This window comes from Dermochelys coriacea, chromosome 1 (assembly GCF_009764565.3).
Source record: "Dermochelys coriacea isolate rDerCor1 chromosome 1, rDerCor1.pri.v4, whole genome shotgun sequence".
In the NCBI taxonomy this organism is placed as follows: domain Eukaryota; kingdom Metazoa; phylum Chordata; order Testudines; family Dermochelyidae; genus Dermochelys; species Dermochelys coriacea.
In genome coordinates, this window is record NC_050068.2 from 21,092,990 (window position 1) to 21,120,597 (window position 27,608).

At 37.7% G+C, this 27,608-nt stretch overlaps 1 protein-coding gene and 1 long non-coding RNA gene across 30 annotated transcripts in view; one reads left to right on the forward strand and one right to left on the reverse strand.

Moving 5' to 3' along the window:
- The window catches only part of PICALM (phosphatidylinositol binding clathrin assembly protein), a 120,234-nt gene that overhangs the window by 12,137 nt on the left and 80,489 nt on the right, over positions 1-27,608 (reverse strand). For 3 of the 29 annotated variants that reach the window (XM_038387686.2, XM_038387684.2, XM_043504123.1), the window contains 9 exons: positions 26,406-26,558; positions 22,915-22,995; positions 19,025-19,132; positions 16,388-16,519; positions 16,264-16,294; positions 15,147-15,246; positions 12,822-12,845; positions 10,175-10,234; positions 7,930-8,034 (listed from right to left, as the gene is read on the reverse strand). In XM_038387686.2, the coding sequence (XP_038243614.1) occupies positions 7,930-8,034; positions 10,175-10,234; positions 12,822-12,845; positions 15,147-15,246; positions 16,264-16,294; positions 16,388-16,519; positions 19,025-19,132; positions 22,915-22,995; positions 26,406-26,558 (794 nt within the window). Of the gene's footprint in view, positions 1-7,929; positions 8,035-10,174; positions 10,235-12,821; positions 12,846-15,146; positions 15,247-16,263; positions 16,295-16,387; positions 16,520-19,024; positions 19,133-22,914; positions 22,996-26,405; positions 26,559-27,608 lie in introns of those variants that run through there. The other 26 variants (XM_038387695.2, XM_038387696.2, XM_043504128.1 and 23 more) reach the window with 18 other exon arrangements.
- LOC122457877 lies at positions 14,624-14,827 on the forward strand. The gene is made up of 2 exons (XR_006277569.1): positions 14,624-14,703; positions 14,752-14,827. It is a non-coding gene; the product is annotated as an uncharacterized LOC122457877 (long non-coding RNA).

The window sequence follows — 27,608 nt, forward strand, 5'->3', positions numbered from 1 at the left end:
AATCCTGAGCATATGGGCAAGATTCACTAGCTAGACACTACGAAAATTCTTTCCTGGGTAACTCAGATCCCACCCATCTAATATCTCATCACAGGGCATTAGGCCTATTTACCATGAATATTTAAAGATCAATTACTTACCAAAATCACATTATACCATCATACTATCTCCTCCATAAATTTATCCAGTTTAATCTTAAAGCCAGATAGATCTTTTGCCCGCACTGCTTCCCTTGGAAGGCTATTCCAAAACTTCACTCCTCTGATGGTTAGAAACCTTCATCTAATTTCAAGTCTAAACTTCCTGGTGGCCAATTTATATCCATTTGTTGAAGTATTCCCCTGTAGAAGCAGGAATTCTAGAACATCTCTTGTTACTGAAAAGGGCTAAGGACCTACAAGTTCTAGTAGCAGTAGTAACTAAAATCTCTTTTCTGGATTCCCAGACACTGATATTGTCAAGCAGTTAAATCCTTATTAGTTTTCAAGTATAGCTTATAGTTATCACAAACCCTCCTCTTCGCCAATGATGTGTGTTATCTCTTTATCTTTATCCCACAGAAATGTGCACTTTTGCTGATATAAAGTGCTTGGGTCATTTACAACATACGAAGATAGGAAATGCCACACTAGATCAGACCAGTGGTCCACCAACCTCAGTATCCTGTCTCTGGTAGTGGTCAGTACCAACTGTTGCAGGGTAAGGTGCAAAACATCATGAAACAAGGCAGTTATGGAATAACTTGCCCACAAAGAGAGTTGTTTCCTGAACCCCACTATTAGAAGTTGGCTTATGTCTCTTCCAAAACTCCTTGGCTTCTTAAAAATCTTTACTATTAGAATTTTGGATATTCTTGTTAACATACTAAAGTCTGCTCCTTTTTTGAATCCTGCTAAACTCCTGACAGTGATCTCATGGCAATGAGTTCCACAAGTTAGCTATACATTGCCAGAATGCATTTTGCTTTTATGGTTTTAAATATGTAACCTTTCACTTTCATTGAATGTTCCCTTGTGCTTGATTATGAGAAAGGCACTACTATTTACCCTCTCTCTTCTCTATATGCTCCATTATTTTCTTTAATTATCATGCCCCCTCTTCATCTCTAAACAATCATTTTTTTCACTCTGTTACTATGAATGTTTCCATGTCTAATTCTTATTGCCCATCTCTGTATGCTCCCCACCCCAACCTCCAGTACTACAATATCCTTTTTGCAATGCGCTGACCAGAACTGAATGTAGTAATAAGTCCAGCTAAGGGAATGCCATTGACTTACACAATGATTTAATATTTTCCATATCATTTCTCATCCCACTGTTTAATGTATCTGGATACTGTTGGCTTTTTTGACCACTGCTGCACATAAAACATGTCTTCACTAAGCTGTCCACAATGATACCCAAATCTTGTCCCCAAGTTTCAAAGTTAATTTAGAAAACAGTTAGGCATATGTAGTTCACACTATTTCTATGTGAATAACTTTGCATTTGTCAACATTGAGTTTCATCTGCCATTGTTTTGTCCATTTGGTTAGCTTTGTTAGGCCCCTCTGATGTTACTCAGTTTTCTTCAGTCTTTACTTAAATTGTGTCATCTGCAAGTCTTGCCACCATACCGTTCACACTCCTTTCATTGTGAAATGTACTACACAACGTACTCCAGTCTTAACACAGAACCTTGAGGCATCCTGCTGCTTAACTTTTACCACGATGAAAATTGATGATTCTCATTCTCTGCCTGACATCACATAAGTTTCCTGGTACCTTTCCTTCTCCAAAAGTGTTGAACTTAAATTGTGTTACTATTAATGGCACAGCTACAGCAACCTCTTGAACAGCTATGTGTAACCCATTCCTAAATTGTGACTACCATCTCCTTCTTGAGCTTCTCAACTGTTTCAAAATGGCAAATCGGTATTTGAAGTAAAAAAAGTTCACACCCCCACCCTGGCATTTACTATAAAATTGAGTTAAAAGAATATCAATATAACAAGCCTATCTAATATCTGCGTGCTGGAGAGCTTGACAGAATACTTGGCCTTAAAAAGTAAAGGTGTTCAGGGAATGGGGGATTTTTCTTTAAATATTTTCAGCGCTTGAAGGTCATGATTGGAGAAACACTGGTTTAAAGGGCAAAGGAATGAACTCTAAACCTTGTCCACTTTAGTTAGTTTCTTTGCAAATCACTGAAGACCCAAAATATTACATTTTACCAGACCTAGTTAGACGGTCAACATATATTGGTTGCACTGACCTCCAGGGCATTAGTATGCATCATGTCTAATTTCTAGGATTTTTATTGGCAACAACTTTGATGGAGGTGGCCAGAGACTGGAGACAAGTGAAGAGCAGTTGGTACTTGGAATTTAAAAAAGCGCTTGACTATAAAAAAAAAAAAAAAAAAAAAAACACAACTGCCTAGTTGGAGACAGTGCAATGCCATTTAAATATCTGATGGGTTTACTACCTTGCTGTAGCTGAAGCAGATCTTTCATGTTTCTACTAAGACACAGATGGACCTATCTGCTTCCCTTTTTATAGGAATATATTGTGTATGTTGGGGTCATCCAAGTTACTGCAAATGCACTATCTTGATTCCTGGCAAATACACAGTAGTCTGATACTAAGGAGACACAAACACAATAAGGCTCTAGTTTTTGGGGTTTTTTTGTGCTGCAGAAGGTTTTCTGAGCAGTGGTGGCGGCACATTACATGGAAGATTATAATGCTGATTTCACAATGTTTTGTACTGAAATGACAGTTTATACTGTGATATACACTACTTGGTTATTTAAAGAGAAATGCACAGATTTTTAAGCAGTCAGGCTTGGCTTGTGCCTTTTTACTACCGTAAAAGGCAATCTGAAAGGTTTAAATAAAAACATAAAACAATCTTTCCCTTTTTATTCTTCTGCTTTTCTTATAGGCAACAGGAATATCAAGTCTGGTCTTTCTGGGTTTTGCTAGAATACTGTGTAGTGAATCTTCTCACCCCTTAATTCAAGAGAAGGGGAGTTCAATCTTTAACCAAGATATCCTCCTGGCTCCAATGTGTTCATTAGTCAATGAAGTTTAATAGGTATATAACATATAAAACAGTAAGTAAAAATTACTTTCTTGCTCAATTACTCAACTTCCATTGTTTTGACCGATGTCAGACTTTCATCACTTCTCCAGTCACCAGAATCTTTCAGAGAATATAAATTATAAATTTTCTGAAGTAAACTGGGGAAAAAAGTATTTTGGGGAGAATAGGTCCCATCCCCACTATGGAAGGCACTTTTAAGAGCAAATAATTCTAAACCCTAACATTTTGCTTGTTTGCTATTTTATCTAATGGTAAGATCAGTACTATTATCTAATTAAAAATGGAAATATTTTTGTTAATGGGCCAATAATTAGATAGGCATATTGACCAAACAATTCATTATTGAGTGGCCTTATGGTGACTACTTTGAAACGCTTTTCCAAGTACTTTACAGAAGGTAAAAGCCAAAATAGATATTTAGATCAGTGTGCTTTAAGGGAAGAGGAAGAGAGAAAAGGTTGTGAAAAATGAACATACAAATGGACAGGTAAAGCAGGGAGAAAAGTGTTCAAGGTATTTGTCTAAGACATCTTGTGACCAAAGGCAGTGGGTATCACCTTCATGGCACTGACTGTGGCCTACTATGAATCAACCAACAGCTTATGTTGCAACAAAATTAATTGCTAACAAGCAACAAACCTCACTTCAGAGCAATCCAGTTATGCAGCTCAGCTAACAAGACCACTGCCAACATCTCACCAAAAAAGGATCTAATGAAAACTAAGCCCAAATATAGAAATGATCACTGAAACTCTCAATATACAATCTTTCTAGTGTAACCGACTATTACAGTCCAACTCAGGAATTATTTAAAGATCTACAGCCAACACTGTCCCTATTTAGCATGGTGAAGAGGCTCCCACAACAAGCCTTTGTTTTCCTTCTAAGATTTTACTGATCTCAGATTTATTTAAAACTTAGCAACTGCAAAGAGATGTGATTGAGCCAGTGTCAAACTCTCCTTGGTTGCAAAGTAAATGCCTAAGAAAAGGATGTGTTTCCAGTAAAATCAGCAGTTTCTGAAGGAACTGCAACTCCTAATGTTTTGTCTATATGACTCCAACACACACAAAAATGTAAATAATTTTCATGCCAAACTGTGCCTCTTCACACATTAAGTATTCTCAAACTAGGTTGAGGTCAATCTTTCTGCATTGGTTTTATCATCCTACCTGCTGAAGTTTTTGGGGGAAAAAAAAAAGTAATTAAAAGGTTAATGGGATCAGTTAGACCCTTCAGTGTTGGTCATTGGGGAAAATGAAAGTACTATACTTCCAAGGTCTTTGGGGATCTCTTGGACCCCAAACGTACAAAATGTAAATAAAACATGATAGGCGAACCAGTGCCTTTTCTTTAAGTATTCTCAAACCACGAGGAAAATAACTGTTAGCACGGGTTCTGGCTGCATACCTGTTGTGGTTTTAGCATAACAAAAAAAGTCACTCAAAAGGTTATTGGGCTCAGTTACACCTAGGGTGACCAGACAGCAAATGTGAAAAATCGGGACGGGGGTGGGGGGTAATGGGAGCCTATATAAGGAAAAGACCCAAAAATCGGGACTGTCCCAATAAAATCTGAACATCTGGTCACCCTAGTTAGACCCCAAATTAATTATGCAGGTATTCCAGCATCAGATTGTTTTTATTTTGAGGCAGCAGTTATGACACAGGTATATGAATCTTTCAGCATGGTTTTTACCACAGTTTCAGTGATTTTTGTTTTTCAAAAAATGCACTGAAAGGGTCTTGGGGATCTGCAGTAACCCAGATAACATTTGCCTCACGTATTATCACAAGAGTCTCCAGAAGAGACTATCCAACTGATTTTCTGGAAAGCCTATGCTTGCTAAGATGAGTTTTCTGGGGAAGCCTCAATTGTCGATACATTTTTTGGCAAACCCACATCTGGCAGATGCTATTGCTGGGGCAAAGATTCGCTGTTGCATTGTACATGCACACTGCATGTCTGAATGCACATATAGTTTGGATTTTGCTGAATCACATGTGGCATAACAAATCTTTGAGCAAGACCCAAGTGTTTCTCAGGGACCTGGGTACAGAAATAGTTAAGACACTGGTGCAGGAGAGGATCACTGCAGCCTTGCCTCAGGGCTGTAGGGAAGAAGTGTCTAGTGTGCTGGTCACGGACCCAGAGACTGAAAAACGAGGAAGCTGTTACATCTGTTCCAGAGAATGAGACAGAAAAACACATCAAAAATGCAAGACGTCAAAAACGTCCTGGGGTCAGTTAAACCCAACATAAATGCTGTATAGTGTGCTTCTGAATCTAAGTTAGTTTTAAATGCATCATATGTCTTTTCCCCCAATTCTGACATACTGTGGGTCTCCAAGACCCGTATACAGAAATAGATGGGTGATTTGTAATCCAATATAAGGGTTAAAGGAAACCTACACATCACCAGATCAAGAACACTGCCCACTTGCAACTGCATTCTCTCATTTCCCCCGCTTTATGGCAGCCAGCTGGGTCTCAATCCAGCCCCAAGACCTGCAATGGGAATGGGTGGGTTGCACTTTTAACAATTCACAATAAATCTAAATACATGTTTACTCTAGAACTGAATTCATTCAAGTGACAGAATAAATGTGCAAGTGGTAAAGTTTGCTTCTATTTTGAAAAGGATAGTCAATTTGAAATTTAGTGAAGTAGAAAATGAAGTCCACGCATCTTTGAGGCTCCAATAGCCACATTTTCCTATTTTAAAAAAACATCATCTCTTTCCATCCTTAATGCTGCAAGGAAGATCCATACAAAACTGAGGATGCTGACTGACTAGATGGGAGAAAAGTAATAGTGATTATACACAGAGGGCTGTTATATGCCCAGAAGGAACAGTGAAAGGGAAAACATTATTTCTTCAGATTGAAAACCACATTTCTATCTGACAGTGTCCCTCCCAGATCTTGATGTCTTCTTTTACCCCGAAGTCCCCACTTCAAAGAGGTGAGGCTGAACGTGGACATAGCTACTGTGATCAACCTGCAATATGATGCGAGGCCCTTCTCCTTGATGAGCACTGCTACCGCTGCAGCGTTCCTAAACACAAGGAGCAAGGGAACCAAATAGAGTCACTACATCAGCAATATTAACAGTGTCAGACAGACATCTAATAGCCTTAATTTAAAAATATGGATACTTTGTGTATATGCACGTTTTATTTACACACACACACTTTTCTCTGTATGTGGCAATACATATTACCCCATAATAATATAATACAGTACATCTATATTTAAATGGCCCATCGTGATCAATGGTAAAAAGGCAAAGCTCTCTGACGAAAAAGGAGTATGCTATAGCCCCCCCACCCTCCAATCATTACTACTTTCAGATAAAAAGAAACAAGTTAACTTTGTTAACAACAACAACAACAAAAACTAATTTAATTGGAACATAAAAATTGAGAGTTTCAGTATTTAATTCCAGCAGCCTGTGAAGATCAGACATCCCTAAAGTTTTATGTCCTCTAATATTATGGAGGTGGACATGATTTCCCCAAAGCAACTGCTCTTGTTTTACAGTCTTCTCAAAGGTTGGAACAAGAGCACAGGAAATTTTTTCTTACAAGATGGAAAAGTGCTCTGAACTAAACTAAAGAAGTGGCATAGATCAGGAGAAAAAAGGGTACGAACCCAACTCCAATACTTATTGCCTGTACTCACTTTTCAAAGCAAGGCTTCCATCAGACAAGCTAATATGAACACTGAAGGGGATAATACACTGGCTTCCTTTTCACTCAGATGTCTACAATGGAGTACAGAAGCAGGCAGTGTGTGACAGATTAATCAGAGGCTGTCCCTATTTGGTACAATCCATTACTAAAAATTGAACATAAACGTTTTTGGTTTTTTTTTTTTAAACTGCCAATACAAATTAGGTATCCTTTATATATGTACCTACAATACAACATGAATTTATCCCCCATGTGTGATAGGGGACACACAAAAACTTGGAAAGATACGATGTTTGGCAGAACTGGGGATCCATTCAGGCTTTAAAAATCTGCACATTAGTTCTCTGAGCCCAAGACTGGTTTAGAGGTGCTGGCCAGCTTTAAACTCTGCAGTTAACACAGGCGGGTACATTCAGCACACTCAGAAAAGCCGTCAGTATAATCTCTGGGAGGCATGGGGAGAGTGTGGTTCCTAGAGTTTGGAAAGTCAGGACTACACTGTCACAAGATGCTGAAATCTTCCACACATTTGCAAAGCCCATATTAGGTGCCCAAATTTGACCTCTGGAATTACCTGCAATTTTGACACACTGCTATAATAAACGGGCTTATGCTATACCAGCCTTGGATTATTTTACTTGTGAAAAGTATGGAGTTTAAGAGTACAAGAGGTAACACTGGAGTGCAATTCAGGAGTCTAGCATGAAACAAGTTTGCATAATGATATGCTTCCAGGAGAAGCTGTAATGAATAATATGAGGATGAGACACAGTGGAACACAAGCTTAGTGATTAAAGGGGATGCACAAATGTAAGATTAAAAATAGTTCCTATCACCATTCATCTAAAGAAAATGGAAGAAAAACATCACCACCTCCTCAAGGGAACTGACCCTTGAGAATGCCATCCTTTTACTTTACTTTTGCTGAACAGGAATTTGACGACACCAAGTTTGAATAAGCAGCTAAGACCCAATCCCTTTTCTATATAGCACAATGGAAATGGACTCCATATGCCACCACACTAAAGGACAAAACCATCATTACAATGAACAGCGAGGGTGTAAATAACACAAAACTATTTGTGGCCTGGCTATCAACCAATTTTCCAGATTAGTAAATATAAATATTTTGGATTTTTACTCACCTGTGCTCCTGAAACGGGGCCAAAAGGGTTTGGTGGTCTCATGATAGGTTGGCTGTATATTAAAGTTGGTTGTGTCATGACTGGTACACCTCCCACCTGTGTTGGCTAAAAAAAATCCAGAACAGCATAGAATTACAAAACATAATTAAACACATAAAAGAGCGGGGGGGGGGGGAAGGAAAGGAGCAGGAGGAGATGTGTGAAGAGTGACTCTTAGCAACTGGAAAGGACTTCTGAAACTGGAATATAAACTGAGGGTCCCTAAAAATGAACATTGCAGACCTTTACTTTAGAGAACATGTTTGTGGTGGAGTATAGATGCTGAAGCTGTTTCTATGTAATCTTCCCCCAAAACGTTTGGGGGCATCGAAACAGCTGTTTATAATATATGAAGAACTTGTGTTAGCACCACAAACATGTTGACCACAAACACTAAGGCTTTGACAGAGTTCTCCCCTCTCCATTAAGTTGGAGGTACTACAAAGAAGAAGTCACCTTACACAATATGGGTATTTAACATGCCATTGTTGTGGCTGTTTTGCACTTTCAAGAACTGATGAAATATGTACATAAAATAAAGATGAGTTAATTCCCAATTTGTCTGACTGAAAAGTCTAGGTTTTCTTAAGGAGATATTGTCAGGTTAGAGTTCAGATGTAAGAGACACACATGTGGTAACACCTTTAAAAAAAAATTAATTCTAATTTTATTTTCCCCCAAATCAAAGTTGGGTGTTTTTGCATTTCACTCAATCTTGACAATAAAAATATAAGAATCAATTTTGTTCTCTTTTTAATCATACTGACCTAACTATGGGTGTTTACATTACAGTTCAGCCACTGTTTAGTGGAAAAACCGGTACTATTAACCTCAAAATGCACCGAAGTTCTATCCTAGGTAATTCGTTTACAACAACAATTGCCCACTAATGGATGTTTTAACAGAGTCATCATTCTTGGTAAAGAACTCCCCAGCTGTGGCAATCCTGAACAAATCTGGACTGTTTTCAGAACACAATAGGAAACCTCCTGTTGCACATAGTCAATCCTTCAATTACACAACATCACGCTGAGGTGATGGAAGCTTTAAACAAATAACAGCTGAAAAAAATGGTGGAGTGCAGGCGCTTATGCAGGATTTTTTGTGCAACCCTTCCTTGTGTTTGGTACTTAGCTACTGTGGTAATGGGTGTCTTTTGGTGGGGTTCAGAGGGAATTAAATTCAGAAGGAATGGTTAATTATCTAAGCAAACTTTAAACCTGAATTAACAATGGTATTTTTATAAATAAAGTCATTGATTAAGTAGTAAAAAAAATAGTGAGAAAGATTTTTCAATTTAGCTGAAGAATTATTTTTAGATGTTTTCCCCTCCATTCAGGAGTAGGCCCAGGTGTATGTAACTCTTTCCTTATTAAGTAATAGGGTACTCTTTCCTCTTAAAATCTACACAGAATTGTCCCATTCATATCTGGATTAACTGGACAGTTGGAAGTCTCCACCTCTTACTGTTATTTCAAGGAAGTACTTACTGTGATAGCAATGCTCCTAGCATAGTGCAAAAACGGAATCATCCCAGTTAAGGGTCGGTAATAAATTTACTGTGATGTTTTCACCATTAGATTTTCTTGTACCATTAATTATTTGGCAAATCAGTCTTACATGGTGGGTGAAGAGCGAGATTTCTATAGATTTGTGTTGCTACTCTAGAGTTGAAGTTCTAGAGACAAAGATCTGACCAACATACAACTACGTGAGTTTTCTTTCTTCATGATGTTGAGTCTCCTGAAATAGAGCTCTAAGTATTTCCTTAATAGTTATCCAATAAAACTTTTCTGCCTCAATAAGGACATTAAAAAAAGGGAGACACTAAAGGGGAGTTCTGGGAGTTATGGAAAGATGAAAACCTGAGGGAGAATTTAGTAAGTAATGCAAGATGAACAAGTAACTTGATGACTACTTCATTCAATACACACTAAATGTATGGAATAAGTCATCCAGGGCCTAAGTGAAGAAGAAACGGGTGGAGATGAGTTTAAGAGCCATAGTTAATTTTCCTGAAGAAAAATGGGATTGAGTGACTTAGTGAAGAACAGACGAGAGGAATTGATATTAAACCTACTTAACATGTTTAGGCCAAGTGACATATTGCTCCTAGAATGCTTTATGTTTGCAGCTAACTCATAATAAAAGTAACAAGTAAACCATGTTTATGTAAATAAATTAAGTAACAGGAAATTTCACTAACCATTCCATATCCCATCATTCCTGTTGGTGTTGTAGCAGGATAGGCCATTACAGGTGGTGCCTAACACAGAAAAGAGATAAAACTGAACTTCATGGAAGACTGAGTTTCATACATGATAAATTGCCTTTAAGTGTCAAATGGAGCACTGATTAGACAGCATATTACTAATATAGCAAAAAAAGATCAACTGACACCTATTAGCATTTGTAAGTTTGTGTTAAAGTTTATCTGATTTCAGATCAATTGCAACACTTATGCTCAAGGTTTCTAAAAAGACTTGACATATGTATAACAGACAAGACCGTATCTGTTAGGGTTTTGGCTCACAGTAATCTACAGTTCCACCTAGAGATATCCGAGACTTCAGTGCAAAGAATGTATAGAGACCTAAATATGTATGTTTTGTACTTAACAGGAAATTCAGGAAATGTTTACATATAATATACACAAATAAAATCAATATGATTATGAGATAAAAGTGAATACAGCCTGAATCCTATGAAGTATAAAACTTACTACTTATTTTGCTGAAGTAATTCTGCCCAGGTAATTCTAAAAATTAAACCAAATATAAAGGCCAAGTTACTGCTGTTATAGTAAAAACATCAGAAGCTCTTTCTTGTCAAACCAGACTACATACACACTAAAGATTTTAGGGGGAAAGGGGTGTCTCCATTACTTCAGCACTGATACAGCTGCGCCAGTCCTAGCAATGGTGGGAGTTCTAGTGCAGGCTGGCTTTCAGTGTTTTACCAGCTTGCTGTCTAACCTCATTCATAGTAGGTCTAGCTGATATGGTAACAAAGTTCAGTGCTGGTCACTGGTGGAATTGCACCTGTGCTAGAGCAATGATAAGAGATTGCCCCACAGTATTTACAAGTAGGTACAGAACATTGAGCTGCTATTCTAAAATGAGTTTCTTTTAAATTGTTAGGAATACCCTAGTTATTACAATGAATTAAAACGTGGTAAAATCACTATTAATGCCATTCAGCATATATGAATTAACATCACTGTATGACAGCTATCGTGAAGTGGAAGAATGAGACTGGCATCCCTGCTCTAGGCTTTATCTCTGTCAACAGATATTAAATTATTTTATCTCTGTCAACAGATTATTAAACCGATAATATATCCCCTATTGTTTAAAAAATGCAATGCATATATAAAGACCCTCTGATACCTCTTAGAAAGCAGTAGGAGGCAAAAGATAGATTCTGTTTAAAAGCAATTCTGCACACTCATATATTCCTTCCTTTGTCTTTCCACTTTCCCATGCTCCTGACTCTATTTATTAGGGCAGACTTTTGCATGGAGACAAGAACTTTGTCTAAGAACATTATCTAATTGAGTACTTCTAAAGTACCAATGGACTGTGATATCTAGGGATCTTTATCTGCTCCACCTCCTGTTAAACCCTCACTTACAATTAATAATGCTCTGCTTGTGACATCCCAGTTCTTCACTATGGAAATTATAATTAATGACACTACAGAAGATTGAACCAGACAAACTCCAAGATCATACTTTCATGCATGCCTTTTGTATTACAAAGATTTTATTTGGGAAGAAACTCTCAAGGAAAGTGATGTAATAATTGTTACTTGTGACATTCAGAACTACACACTGGAGAAAGAAGATGTATCTTATAGGGAACAACATTCCACAGGCAGGTAATTTCACCCTCACAACCCAACCCCGAAAGTGTGATATAAGGAGGAATATTTCTGAATAGAACATTAATTTTTTGAGGTATCAACTGCTCTTTAATATGCACTAGCCAATGGTAATTAGCAGTCTAGCAGATATTAGCACAGGTTTCACTGTTTAAAGAATTAGCTAGATTGTACAGTAACTATCTAAATATTATTCACAGTTCAAAAAGCTTTGAACATTCTTTAAATCATTCACATTACATATATATGTGTGTGTGTGTGTACACATACATATATACACAAATGCTGGCTAAATATATATATATATATATATATATATATATATATATATAAAAAATAATGTATGTATGTATTTTAGAATGCTCCAGTACAGTCTTTACATCCTCCACTGTTAAAATTATCCAATAATGAAAACTGAATACAGGGAAAGACCAATATTGTTGAAATACAAAAAGATTATCTGTGAGTAAGACTGCATTCCTCCAAGAAAACAATGCACAAGATATGGCTTGCCCTTTATAAACTTAATCATGAGCTGGTGAACATAAATGACATATTGGTCTCTCCCTACTTGAGAACAAGATCTTCAATAAAAGTGAATAACAAGCCAATTATAACAGAAGCCTGTGAGATTTCATGCAATTATTCAAACACACACAACTTATCTTCATTCAAACTTTACCAGATGCATTAAAGACAGCACAGACACAGACCCAGCTATCTGGCAGCAAATGGCATAGTTTTAAGCAAGGAAAAAAAACTCATTATTTCCCATGCCATCATTCGAGTCAAGAGCCTGCAGAGCACCCATGAGATTTGTATATGCTAAGAAAAGCTCAAATCTTCTGCACACCAAAGATCTTAATATGAGAAATGTGTAATAGCAGGAAGGTTATGAGATTCTGCTACAGCAGTGGTTAATACAGCATGCCAATTGATTGCAAAAAGGCTGTTGGGTTTTTTTCACTTACGTATTGTGGAAAATGCATGCCATTCTGTATTTCCCAGGGAGAACAATTACATAATGCAATAATACTGGATTAGAAACAAGTACTTACACAACAGAATATACACAGATAGCATTTTAATTCACAAGTACACTTAATGTCTGCCCTAAAACAACATTTCTTGTAATTCAAGTCATTGAATAAATCAGTTAAGTGACACAGTCAAAGTTGATGGGTTTCATACCTGTCTGTACAATCCATTTATTTCTGTGGGCACTTATTTTCAAAAAAACGTTCTTCCTTGTTTTCAAAAGTTTATCGAGCAGCAGCATAGCCCTTAGAATCAACGCTACAATAAACAGACTAATCGACAAAGTGGAGACGAATTTGAACAACCCAATTTCCAATTTAATCCTTCTAAGTTTTTTCAAACAATTTAATAGTGAGTAAAAGGTTTTGTATAAGGCAGGATGCCGTGACAGTGTCTTTAAATATTAATGAAAGAACTGGTTAGAAATGGAATGATATGTTATAAGATGCATAAAAAGATCTCATATTTTGCTTGACAACAATTAAGTATTTTCAAGCACATGAGAAATATCCAACTGCTAGCAAGTCATTCAAGTAGCAGGTGAGTACTACGGAAACTGTAATGTCCACAATCACTTTCACCTGCATACAAGATCTGAGTTGGCAGCTGCCACCCAAAATGAGAGCAGGGAGATGACCTGAAAAGAGAGATTGTTTCTCTTTCCAGATCTGTAACAAATCATGTGTTTCATTGTTAAATCACAAAATCATTTAATACCGTTTGATATACTAGCTCAAAACACTTGTTTTGTTATGTTTACTATGCTTGTATACTATTCTCCAGTTTGTGGTAAAAGGAAGAGTAGGATTTACACATGTAGGTCCCAACCAGCATTACTGGGAGCTACTCAAGTATATCCTTCTCTCAATACATACATTAATGGATGGGAGAACAAATGACTGATTAAAAAACAAAAAACATGTGATCCACAATACATGCTATCTGTAATGGAGCTGTAAAGCAGAGAAAAACCAGATTGGTCACTGAAGATGTTAAGTGGAGACGTATTAAAAGCAAGCACAAACTTCAGAGTGTGACTGTATTAGCTGTACAGATTTCTAAGGCACCTATCCCTGTAACATCACTTCCCACACCCTTGGGTAACAGACGATGCACTACTTCCTGCCTCAAGTCAGAGAGCAGGCTCAGTGTTGTGAAAATATAGCCATGGTTCTTAACCTGGGGCTCCACAAACTATGTCTAAGGGGTCCACAAAAGGTAGCAGTTACCACACAACAGTGGTTTTCAACCTAGTGGTCCACAGGCTTGTCTAAGATTTTCAGTGGGGTCCACACTGCCATCTGAAAAGGTTTAAAACCACTGACATGCAAATTTACCACACAGTATTATATTTCAAGAACAAGTATATTTCTACATTTCCAAACAGCATTCAGAATGAAGAGTAGCCCTAACCATAAACCACTATTTCCAAAAGATCAAATTACTCTACTCAAATAATTACTAAGGGTTTGATGTTCTACAGCTTAAGGTTCTGCTCTAGCAATACTTTTAGTTTACAGTATAAATTCACACTCGCATTACAGAATAAGTCGTACGCAAGTCTGTGAGTCTGCCACGGAGGTCACGGACTCTGTGACTTTCCGAGACCTCCATGACTTCTGCAGCCGGCAGGTATGACTGACCCCAGGGCTGCCGGAGCAGCTCGGGTCGTCCTGGGCCACCCCTGCAACAGCAGTGGCCCTGGGCTGCTGCTCCTGGAGCTCCCGCGGGGGCTCCTGGGCCTGTCCCAGTACCAGCGTTTCCCCTAACCCCCGTACCAGCGGGTACCCTGGAGCCCTCTCTCCAGAGCAGCGGGTGTCCCAGAGTCCCCCTCCCCCTCAGGCAATGCCCCCCCCCCAGCAGCTGCACCCCTGGAGCCCCCCAGAACACTCAAGATTTAGTCAGGAGTATATAGTACAAGTCATGGATAGGTCACGGGGCCGTGAATTTTTTTTTTTTTTTTTTTTATTGCCTGTGACCTGTCCATGACTTTTACTAAAATTATCCATGATTAAATCTTAGCCTTAGTCATATGCAATGACACAGTATATCTGATAAAGGGGAAATAATCTACATGAAGTTGGCCATCCAGTTACTGTTATACAGCAATATACATTCTCAAACTGAACATTTATTATTCAAATAATCTTCATAACCTATTCACTGTAATAACTCATCACCTCCACACCTTTATATTGCATATTTGTCTATATTTTAAGTTACATAGATTCACTACTTCAGAATCTTCATTCACTTACAATTGTTGGAGCATTCCATGCAGTTGTAGGTGCAACCTTGGGCTGCCAGTTGGAACCACCAGTTAATTTCTTTTCGCCTGGCTGAGTCCAATTTACATCACTTCAAATAAATTTTTAAAGAAATGTTAGAAAACAGATTTTCTTTGCACTATCCTCAGATATAGTACATTAGTCCAATAAGCTCGTGTGTTTCCACAAAGTGAAAATGTACATTAATACTGACCCCGTAAGAGCTCAGTCACCAAATCAAGTTGTACAGTCACAATAAACCTGGTCTGGACTAGGGAAAATGTAGGTCATTTTCAGCTAACATAAGCTAGCTAAGATTGACCTAAACTCAACTACTTTTCTTAGCCTAGATGCGGTGTAATACTATTAGCTCGATTTTTGCAGGTCAAATTATAACTCGGGCAGGAGCAAATGTGTACAAATTCCTGAATGGTTTCAAGGCTAGAACAGTTTTTATGTACAGACTGCCCACAGAAGCCCTAACTGGACTGACAGGATTCTTTTCTTTAGAGTGGTGATGGAGTTGCTGAGACAAATTGCACTTGATGTTAAATTCAACATCAAAGCTGATCACAATTATTCTGGATCAGGAGTTCATTTTCCTCCTACTGGCCCATCACACCCCAGATTTCTTAAACTTCCTGGGATACTACACAAAGCTAATTTTATTTCAGGTGTTTGGAAAAGGGATGTGTTGCGGTCCGTTAAGGGGCTGCTAGTTATTGTAGGCATGCATTGTAATAAAAAAACCCACATACTGAATGACCAATCAACTATGTATTTTGTGAAGTTTATTCACTAAATAAGAGCAACAGGCAGCAGGGTCCAGAGTAATTAACACAGTAACAGTAACAGGATTTAGCCCTGAACTCTAATCCAAGCTTTGTTGCTGCTGCCCTGCTCCAATCCCACAAGTAGCTGTGGGTCAAGTCACTTCACCTATGATTCAGTTTCCTCTGCTGTAAAATGGAGATAATACTGATTTCCTCAGAGATACTTTCAAGATTGGTATGCACAAAGTGGTTATGAACATGAACTGCTAAGTACTATCAAAATAAGACGATAAAAATTCAATAAATTTTCCAAGTTTGATTAAAAACACACTTACTTTTTAGTAGTTCCATTTCCAATGCCTAAATCTGCCACAGAATGGGAAAAACATTACTGAAATACCCTGTTCATTTTATAGAATTACACAAACACTTATCTTCAGATTTCCAACTAATACTTACTGCCTACAAGGTTGGCTAAGGATGAATCCAGATCATCTGATACTAACTTGTTAGGTGGCAGCTTGGCAACCAGAAGATTCTGGTTTTGAGAAGTCACTGTTGGTTTTAGGAGTCCGCCTAATTCATCAAAGCCTTAAAATGATAAAACACATAAAACAGACCTTAAACTTGAGGCTTCCACTGAAGATCAGATTACACATATACACCAAGGGGGAAAGGGTGTAAGGAGTCCAACAAAACACTGGTTAAAAATATGGAAGACTGAATCAAGTGTTGCACAAAACTACAGTATATAAAGGGAATAAAGCCATTATACCGCAACTGCAAACAGGGATATTAATGGCTCAGAAGAATAGCTACTCTGAAACCTGCTTTGAGACTGATCCTTCAAACCCGATCTGTGAGAAACTCCCATTGACTGGAATGCAAATGCCAAGTATGGAAGGTTTTCAGGATAGCATCTATACTTTTAAAGGTCAAAACTCTTCTAAATATTCCTGTTGCAGAAAAAAATCTTTTTTAAAAAGGGCACAAGAATGCTAACCCAAATGTGCATAAAATCCATCAAGCAGAAAAGATTTAACTACTGAGTGCTCAAAAGAATTAAAGGTACTCAGTATAAATCCAATTTCTCTGTTAAGTGTGTACCAATTGGCTTTGGCAATTTGCTATCTTAATCTTAAAACGATCATGCCCTAAAAAGAAGATTACGGTCCAATTTATTTAAACACAAACAGAAAAAATCAGAAATTAAACAGATTTGAAAGCTTAGGTTAATTGTTAACCTTAGGTTAATTAATAAGAGGGAAGGTGCTCATGGATCAGAACCCATTAAAATATAGGAAACAAAGGGTAGGAATAAACAGTCAGTTTTCACAATGGAGAGAGGTAAATAGCAGGGATCCCCAAGGATCTGTAACTGGACAAGTGCTGTTCAACATTCATAAATGAACTGGAAAAACGAGTAAACAGTGAGGAGGCAAAGATTGCAGTCAATACAAAATTACTCAAGATAGTTAAGTCCAAAGTGGATTGCAAAGGGATCTCATAAAACTGGGTGATTGGGCAACAAAATGGCAGGTGAAATTCAATGTTGATAAATGCGAAGCAATGCACATTGGAGAACATAATCCCATATTCACAGAAAGAGACAGGGTCCAAATAAGCTGTTACCACTCAAGAAAGAAATCTTGGCACCATTGTGAATAGGTCTCTGAAAACATCTGCTCAAATGTGCAGCAGACGTCAAAAAAGCTAACAGAACATTAGGAACCATTAGGAATAAATAAGATAAAAAATATAACGCCACAGTACGCCCACACCTTGAATGCTGCATACAGTTCTGGTAGCCCCAACTTAAAAAAAGATATATTAGAATCGAAAAAAGTACAGCAACAAAAATAATTAGGAACATGGAAAAGCTTCTATGTGAGGAGAGATTAAAAAGACAGACTTTTCATCTTAGAAAATAGGTAACTAAGGGAGGGGAGATGATACAGGTCTATAAAATCATGAATGGTGGGGAAAAATGAAAAAGGAAATGTTATTTACGCCTTCAGATAACACAAGAACAAGTGATCACCCAATGAAATTAAAAGGCAGCAGGTTTAAAATAAATGTAAAAAAGTACTTCTTCATATAGTGCAGTCAGGCTGTGGAACTCGTTGCCAGGGGAAGCTGTGAAGGCCAAAAGTATAACCAGGTTCAAAAAAGAATTGAATTAGATAAATCATGGAGGATAGGTCCATCAAAGGCTATTAGCCAAGATGGGATGCAAGCCCAGGCTCTGTCCTTAAACTTCTGACCGCCAGAAGCTGGGACTGGACAACAGGGGATGTCTCATTTGATAACTGACCTGTTCCGTTAATTTCTGAAGCATCTGGCATCATCCATTGTTGGAAGATAGGATACTGGGCTAAATAGACCATTGGTTTGACCCAGCATGGCCATTATGTTAAACAGTGTAGAAAAATGCCTTTTAATTTCACAACACTATGCAGTGAAGACAGAATTTAACTTTGTATTTCATGTCATATTCGATTAAATTATATAATCTTTTGATCAGTTGGTAACTAAGGCCAGTTCTGCAAATATTTATGCGTGTGCTGAACTTTGTGCTTAGTCCTACTGAAGTTAGTAAAAATAACCTGTGTAAAGTTACCTACATGCATAAGTGTTTGCAGGATCAGGGTCTAAATAAAAGGAGTGATTCTAAATATTATAGAGCAATCCCTACAGAAGTATTCAGTAGAAAGGAGAAGCCCTTTAATTAGCAAAATACAAAAAAAAGACACAAATGAAGTGAAAGATGCTCCTATTGCAAGTTTAACTTCACTTTGCTTTCACCAGTTGGAGTCTCTTCATAGCACTCTGCATTTGTTCACACCAGGAAACAAACGTCCCTAGCCTCTGTTTGCCAGAAGCTGGGAATGGATGACAGGGGATGTATCACTTGATGACTACCTGTTTTGTTAATTCCCTCTGGGGCACCTGGCATTGGCCACTTTCGGAAGACAGGATATTGGACTAAATGGATCTGGCCAGTATGGCTGTTCTTATGAGATCTACCTTCCACAGATGCCAAATGATTAAAGAACATTTGTTGCCTACATTAATATTAATGAAAGCCTCTCTTACCACCAGAATCTACGACGACATTAGAAGATTTGTTTCCAAACACAGACTCAAAGTCAACATTAAGGCCAGCTACAGGCTGTGGTTGAGCAACAGGAGAAGGAGTGAACCCTGAACAAAATATAAAGAGTACAAATGGATTATATAGCAATTGTTCCACAACTCCACTTTCTGTGTGAAAGAGGATATACCAAACCATGTGTATAGTTTTGAGTATTATCCAATAGCTGCAATGATTGAATAAGTGAGAGTATGGAAAAAACCTCTTAAGGCTCAGATCACTCCCTGAAGTAGAAATGCAAACAGTATCTGGGTAGTGGTTTGCTACAAGTAGTGTTTTCCAAATCCATTTTCCTTCCCTTGAAAGGGGCAGCGTTTTTATCCCCAACAGATTCCCAGAAGGCAAGGTCAGCAATATACAGGCACCGAATCCCAAGACACTAACTCTTTTTTTTGGTGAGACTTCAGGCATGTCTCCATGAGAGGCACTACTCTGCACTGACATAATGTAGAAAGGCTTTCCTATATCAATGGAAGGGGCCGTTCTGTCTATGTAGGTAATCCACCTCCACAAACTGCGGTACGTAGGTGAATGTAAGAATTCTTCTGTCAACCTAGATACATTTACACTGGGAGTTAAATCAGCTTAACTGTGGGGCTCAAAGATGTGAATTTTTCACAACCCTGTGCAACATAGTTAGGTCCATCTAAAATTTTTAGTGTAGATTAGGACTAAATAATATACAGCTTTTTCCTACCCAATGCTCACAGCTGTGCCACCACCACACCTTCACATAAACGGAAGGTGTGTGGGTAGAGAATCCTCCTCAAGTTTAACACTGTTCAACTTATCACTACAAAAGGTTCTCCCCCCACCCCCGCTCTCCTGCTGGTAATAGCTCACCTTAAGTGATCACTCTCCTTACAGTGTGTATGGTAACACCCATTGTTTCATGTTCTCTATGTATATAAATCTCCCCACTGTATTTTCCACTGAATGCATCCGATGAAGTGAGCTGTAGCTCAAGAAAGCTTATGCTCAAATAAATTTGTTAGTCCCCTTTTCTTTTTACTGTTCATATAATCTCCCCTCCAAATTCTCCCATGTCTCTATGCTAACAGGTGGAGTGCGACTACTTAACAGCATGGTTTTATTGCAGCAAATCATATTCCTAGGGCAGATGTCTCACCGATGTACAAACAAAGACAATCTACTATGAGACAACTGGTAATAGAAGTTATTTTGATATTTTTACTACCAATATTTTTATAATGTCTTATTTTATACAATTCTATGTGGAATGCACTAGTAGTATGTCTAGTAGTTAAGGCAGGGGGACTGAGAGTCAGACACAAATTCTAATTTCAGTTCTTTCACTAACTGTGGCCTTGCCAGAAGCTATTCCACCTCATTTTCTGTGCATCTGTAGAAGAGACATGCAGTTGTCAGTTCTCAGATGTTGCAAGAATTATTTAATGTTTGTACACCACCACTGTGGAAGATTAATATTCTATTAAGTACTAGGTAATAAGTGGAAGTTTATGACCCAGTTCACTATATTAAATACAGGAACATAAAACCAAAATTCATACCGAGTTTTATTTAAGTGTATATTGCAACCACTGCCATTTTACTTTGGCAGATAAATTACTAAGATAATTCTATTATATGAAAAGCACCATAAAAATATTTAACATTTTAAAACTTGTTTCCCTGACCAGTGTAACAGTAGCAGCTCTGCTGTTTATACCACAGAGTCAAGGAATGGAGATTAGACAAGATCAAGTTTACCTAGGAATAAAAGTATCTTAATAAAAAACTGATCAAAGACCATACTCCCCCCGCCCCAATTTTCTGTTAAAATTTATCTGTTTACCTACAGTGAAAAAACATTTCACCTCAACAAAATTAGTGTTTAAAGCTGTTTAACCTTGACAAAATATAAACCCCTTGGAGAAATAAATTTTTTGTTACGAGTCACACCATTTTAGCTGCCTTAAAGGAACACACAGTTAAGTTGAGGCAAAAGCAACAATAAAGAGCCAAAGAACTGCTAGACAGCTAGTTTTTATTACAAAGTAACTTTAAACACTGAGTTTATGGCAAGACAAGGGAAATAAGTGTATTTCAGAGATTTCAAATTTTAGTGAGGAATCCATCTGGCAGGATACAATGTAGCTCTTTTAAAACAATCTTTACATAAAAGAGAAAGACTGATTTACATAAAGTCTATGCTTTTACTTTAAAAAATGAATCTGCTTCTGCAACCAAGTGTCCTGCTCTCATACTTTAGGATTTTTCAGCTGCAAGAAACATAAATCAAGAGAACAGCATTAGGGACTCATCCATTTTTAACTGTGTAGTGGGAGAGGACAGTTTTGCTCCTGGGTTTCTGCCACCAACCCAGTCAGTTGTTCAGCCACAAGTTTATTTTGAAGATTTTAGCAAGTGAGGGAGGAAAAACCTAACTTTAAATCCTTAAGGGAGTTTGTGTTTAGCAATTAATAATCCCACCGGGAATATGAGAAAACAGGAGTTAGCAAGAACCAGTGATTCTGCATTTTTTTTTTTTAAATAGGGAGTAAGCTTTTTTGCTTTGCCTTTTCATTAACCTTGAAATATGCATGGAAGAATTCTAATTAAATGGGTGGGGGACTGCATCCTGGGAAGCAGTGACTCTGAGAAAGACTCTGAGAAAGAGGGGATAATCAGATGAACGTGAGCTCCCAATGTGATGCTGCAGTCATAAGAGCGAATGTGATCCTAGGACGGATAAACAGGGGAAATCTCGACCAGGAGTAGAGAGGCTATTTTACTTCTGTATTTGGCACTAACTACTGGAATATTGCATCCACAAATCACGTAAGATGTTGATAAAACGGAGAGGGTTTAGAGAAGAGCCAGAAGAATAATTAAAGGATTAGAAAACATGCCTTATAGTGATAGAACTCAAGGAAATCAATCTCTTTATCTTAACAAAGGAATGATTTGATCACAGTCTATAAGTATCTACATGGGAAATAAATAGGCTTTTCAGACTAGCAGAAAAAGGTATAACATGATCCAATGGCTACAAGTTGAAGCTAGACAAATTCAGACTAGAAATAAGGCATACGTTTTTAACTGAGAATAATTAACCACTGGAACAATTTACCAAGGGCTATGGTGAATTCTCCATCACTGGCAATTTTTAAATCAAGATTTAATTTTTTTTTAAAAATATGCTCTAAGAGAATTATTTTGGGGGAAGCTCTTTGGCCTTTGGTACACAGGAGGTCAGATGAAATGATACAATGGTCCTTTCTGTCCTTGAAATCTGTGAATTATTACCCAAGAGGTTAGTTTCTCTAACTTTAGCAATTCCTGTATACTTCACTGAAAGGCAATTTTGTAGTGTCTTCAAACAATAACTCCTCTGCAAATCACAGAAGACACCCCTATAACAGCAACAGGGCCCATAATGCACATGCACACCAGACAGTCAGTGATTGACAACCTATATGATGATTTGTAGACACATTAAGAACAAACAAAATTAGAGCCTGCTGTAACAGTTGCTTTTCATAAGGAACTGTTCAGTGTGGGATGAAGCAATGGTAGAATATTAGAAAGGTGTCCTTGAAACAAAGGAGTTATTTATTGCACATTAGTGCTTAAAACAAACATTTAGCACAAGTTTAAAAAATAATGTCTTGTCAATCACTTGTCTATCTGCAATGATGCATTTAAGGTAAGCAATGATATTTGAGTAATTGGAAATTTTTAGCCAATGTATCAAAACAATGCAGTTTTGTCAGCCAATTAATGCACCAAGAGGTTTTCCCTCTTCTAGGCACATATCAAATTAATTCAAGTTGCTATGTCTGTGATAAAACCAGATCACATTACCTACCTCCAAACAGACCAGCTACAGTAGAAGGCTCATTGCAGAAATGAGATGCATTAGGATAAGCTTGAGGGCCACAAAATGAATCTGATAAGTCATATCATAGAACAGGAAGAGCAGAGAAAGAATAGGGAGAGTTACAGAAAGAAAAGAACCAAGACATACTATTTATTTTGTCAAATACTTTGAACTGAAATTAAAAAAACAAAACCTGTGTATACTCTAATCATAAAATGAAACCAAAAGAGGCAACCTAATATATCAAACACCTTAAAAAAAGAAACAAGTTTTATATTCCCTAGAACATCAAGGGAAAAAGACTGTTGCAAAATTACAATTAAAACACATGCAAATTTTTTAGCTCAAATGTCATGTTTTACATCTTTGGAAGACACATATATATGAGTGTAAAAACCTTAAGTGCCAACTATTTATGCTAAACAATCTGCTCTACCTTGCATTTTACTGCGACACTGGGAGTACCTTTCCCAGACCTGAAGAAGAGCACTGTGTGTGACTTAAAAAACTTGTCTCTCACCAACAGGTCCAATAAAAGATATTACCTCACCCGCCTTGTCTCTGTAAAAACCTTAAGGCATTTTCTCTACTATCTGAAGTATAATAATACAGTTGAATAATGGATTCATACTTTGTTGTCACAAGGGGGTTTGGTTGAGCAAATGGACTGAAATGATCTAAAGAACCAGGAGTTATCTTAAAAATCATATTTACATTGTAGCAACTTGTTTATACTAATACAGTTAAACTAGTGCCTATGGGGCTTCTTTCATATTAAAAACCTTGTTTTCAGGGAATTATGATTTGGCTACAAGTATATATTCTCGGTTGTGACTTGGTTTTTACATAGACTTATCAGGTCTCCCCCCGATTAATTTCATGAAAGATTTTTACAGTGAAAATAAAAGATCTGCCAGTCTGGCAAGACTGTCTTCAGAAATAGCTTTGCTCTAAAAAACAAAAGCTGTCATGTAATTAGTCTTATTTTTTATTCTTTTAAATAAGTTAACTGACAATTCTTCACACTGAGAAACAATCCAATTACTATGTACTTCCCCTAACACAAGTTTTAGGAGGATTTTTAACAAAGCAGCTCTGATGTTTTGTCTACAGTGGCTAAAGTTGTGTTTTGAGTGTGGTGGGGGTGTACTTGTTATTGTTTTTAAAGAAGTTATAAATGGTGATTTATATGGTAAACTAGTACCTGTCCAGTGGGTGAAGTATTCTAAAAAGTCAATAAAGTAACAAGATATTTTAGATCAGTGATGTCAATATTAAATGTTATCATCACAATTAAAAAATTACGATTTCTAAACAAAACCTCCATGACTCCAAAGAAATTCAGATTCAACTGCCACATTTACAACAAGGTCATGACAATCCGACAAAAGCAAAAGCGACATTTTCACCCGTTCTCATTCTTGCATGCCTACGAATTTTATGAAATATGGTCTTTAAATATACTTATTTCAGAGCCTTTTATTACATAAGCTTACTTGAGCAAGAATGCTTCAATTACATCTTTGAAATATCTGACAATGACTACTTATGTATAAAGAGAAGGAGTACTTGTGGCACCTCAGAGACTAACAGATTTATTTGAGCATAAGCTTTCTTGAGCTACAGCTCACTTCATCGGATGCATTCAATGGAAAATACAACGGGGAGAGTAATATACACAGAGAACATGAAACAATGGGTGTTACCATACACACTGTAAGGAGAGTGATAACTTAAGATGAACTATTACCAGCGGGAGGGGGAGGGAGAGGAGGAAGAAAACCTTCTGTAGTGATAATCAAGGTGGGCCATTTCCAGCAGTTGACAAGAACATCTGAGGAACGGTGGGGGGGAATAACATGGGGAAATAATTTTACTTTGTGTAATGACTCATCCACTCCCAGTCTCTATTCAAGCCTAAGTTAATTGTATCCACTTTGCAAATTAATTCCAATTCAACAGTCTCTCGTTGGAGTCCATTTTTGAAGTTTTTTTGTTGAAGAATAGCCACTCTTAGGTCTGTAATCGAGTGACCAGAGAGATTGAAGTGTTCTCCGACTGGTTTTTGAATGTTATAATTCTTGATGTCTGATTTGTGTCCATTTATTCTTTTACGTAGAGAGTGTCCAGTTTGACCAATGTACATGGCAGAGGGGAATTGCTGGCACATGATGGCATATATCACATTGGTAGATGTGCAGGCTCTGTCAATCTGTTTCAGAAAAGTACCCAGAAGTCACCTACTACAGGACAGGCTCAACAAAGAAAATAACAGAACGCCACTAGCCATCATCTTCAACCCCCAGTTAAAACCTCTCCAACGCATCATCAAGGAGCTACAACCTATCCTGAAGGACGACCCATCACTCTCACAGATCTTGGGAGACTCGCCTGTCCTTGCTTACAGACAGCCCCCCAGCCTGAAGCAAATACTCACCAGCAACCATACACCACACAACAAAACCACTAACCCAGGAACCTATCCTTGCAACAAAGCCCGTTGCCAACTCTGTCCACATATCTATTCAGGGGACACCATCATAGGGCCTAATCACATCAGCCACACTATCAGAGGCTCATTCACCTGCGCATCTACCAATGGGATATATGCCATCATGTGCCAGCAATGCCCCTCTGCCATGTACATTGGTCCAACTGGACAGTCTCTATGTAAAAGAATAAATGGACACAAATCAGACGTCAAGAATTATAACATTCAAAAACCAGTCGGAGAACACTTCACTCTCTCTGGTCACTCGATTACAGACCTAACAGTGGCTATTCTTCAACAAAAAAACTTCAAAAACTGACTCCAACGAGAGACTGTTGAATTGGAATTAATTTGCAAACTGGATACGATTAATTTAGGCTTGAATAGAGACTGGGAGTGGATGGGTCATTACACAAAGTAAAATTATTTCCCCATGTTATTCCCCCTCACCGTTCCTCAGACGTTCTTGTCAACTGCTGGAAATGGCCCACCTTGATTATCACTACAAAAGGTTTTCTTCCCCCTTACCCCCATCCTGCTGGTAATAGCTCATCTTAAGTGATCACCCTCCTTACAGTGTGTATGGTAACACCCATTGTTTCATGTTCTCTGTGTGACTATATAAATCTCCCCACTGTATTTTCCACAGAATGCATCCGATGAAATGTGCTGTAGCTCACGAAAGCTTATGCTCAAATAAATTTGTTAGTCTCTAAGGTGTCACAAGTACTCCTTTTCTTTTTGCAAATACAGACTAACACAGCTGCTACTCTGAAACCTGTACTTATGTATACTAAGCAATGATTTTTAATACAGCTATGATAACTTCTAGCCCATCTAATTTTAAAATAAAATAGTGATCCCACATCAATAATCAAAACTAGAACACAGATTTTAGTTTGTTTCTGAAAAAAAAAATCTACTTGCTTAAAAATAATCCAATTTCTGAAATACTTTATAGCAGTTATTTAGCTAAAAGGTACTTTACCAACAAATATTTCATGGGTGGGTGTCCTAGTGGTGAAAGTAGATACGTCAGAAGATACAACAGACAGATGAACAGCATCGTTAGTTTTGGTGAGGAAAGGATTTAGGTTTGGAATGGCATCATCAACAGCATCAACAGTAGCAGAGAATGGATCTGTGCAATGCCAGCGAGTAAGATAAAGAAGAAAGGGGAACTGAATTAGCAAGAAATTAATTGTTAGAAACAGCAGAAGAGGTAAGAGTTCACCCTGTTTTCCTCTCTGGGCAGCGACTGTTTTAGTCTGTACTGCATCTAGAACAACAAGTACTGGTTCTGGAATGAGATTCCAATGCATTACCATAATACAAATTAATAATTTATACGGCAGAATTGTCAGCCAGTAAACCGGTGAGAAGAACCTAAAACAGATTTACAGCCTTACCCAATCTCTAAACGCCATGTAATTTTCCAGAAAGAATGCACGCAGGGACAGGACTGAAAATACCATACAAATCTACTTGGCTTCCTGTTTCTATGAAAGAAAGTCTCCCCCTTGCTTGGAACACAAGCAGCAATAAGCTCAGTAGGAATGCAGCACTGGCTGCAAAGGAGCAAAGCCCAGCTGCTTCTGCTTCAGGCAGCAGCAGCCAAAATTGAGGCTGCCTGCCAAAAAAGAATCCAGGGTGGGATTGGGGCTTGAAAGTAACAGGAATATATCCAGGTAAAAGAAGTCAAAGATTTTGCGATTCTCCTATTTTTAGTAGTAGTTTTCAATTTCTGGCACTTTTACACTTTGCAGTAGAGACAAACTGATTTAATCCAAAACTCTTGCAAATCAAACTAAGTCTTGTCCTAGTTTCTCAAATGCAACTTGCAAAATATTATATACTCAGCATGAATCTGAGTTCATACCAGTTTGCCACAACAAGTTCTGCATAAGATAGGGCTAAGTCCGAGCTTTTGGTCTCACCTTAGCCCCGAGCAGCATTAAACTTCAGAATTGTGGCTGCAATTTTTCTTAGCATCAAAAAACCACTTTGAATTTGGCTTCAGACAGACTCTTTTACACAAAAAAACCCACAGATCTGCGTTTGCCCCAGATTCACTTTGGCTCAACTGCAAGAGTGGAATTGCTCAGAGGCCTTGTAAGAAAATGGTTTTTAGTCAACTGCTTGACAAACAGTGCTTTAGTAAAGGACAAGCACAATTAAATAATGCCATAAG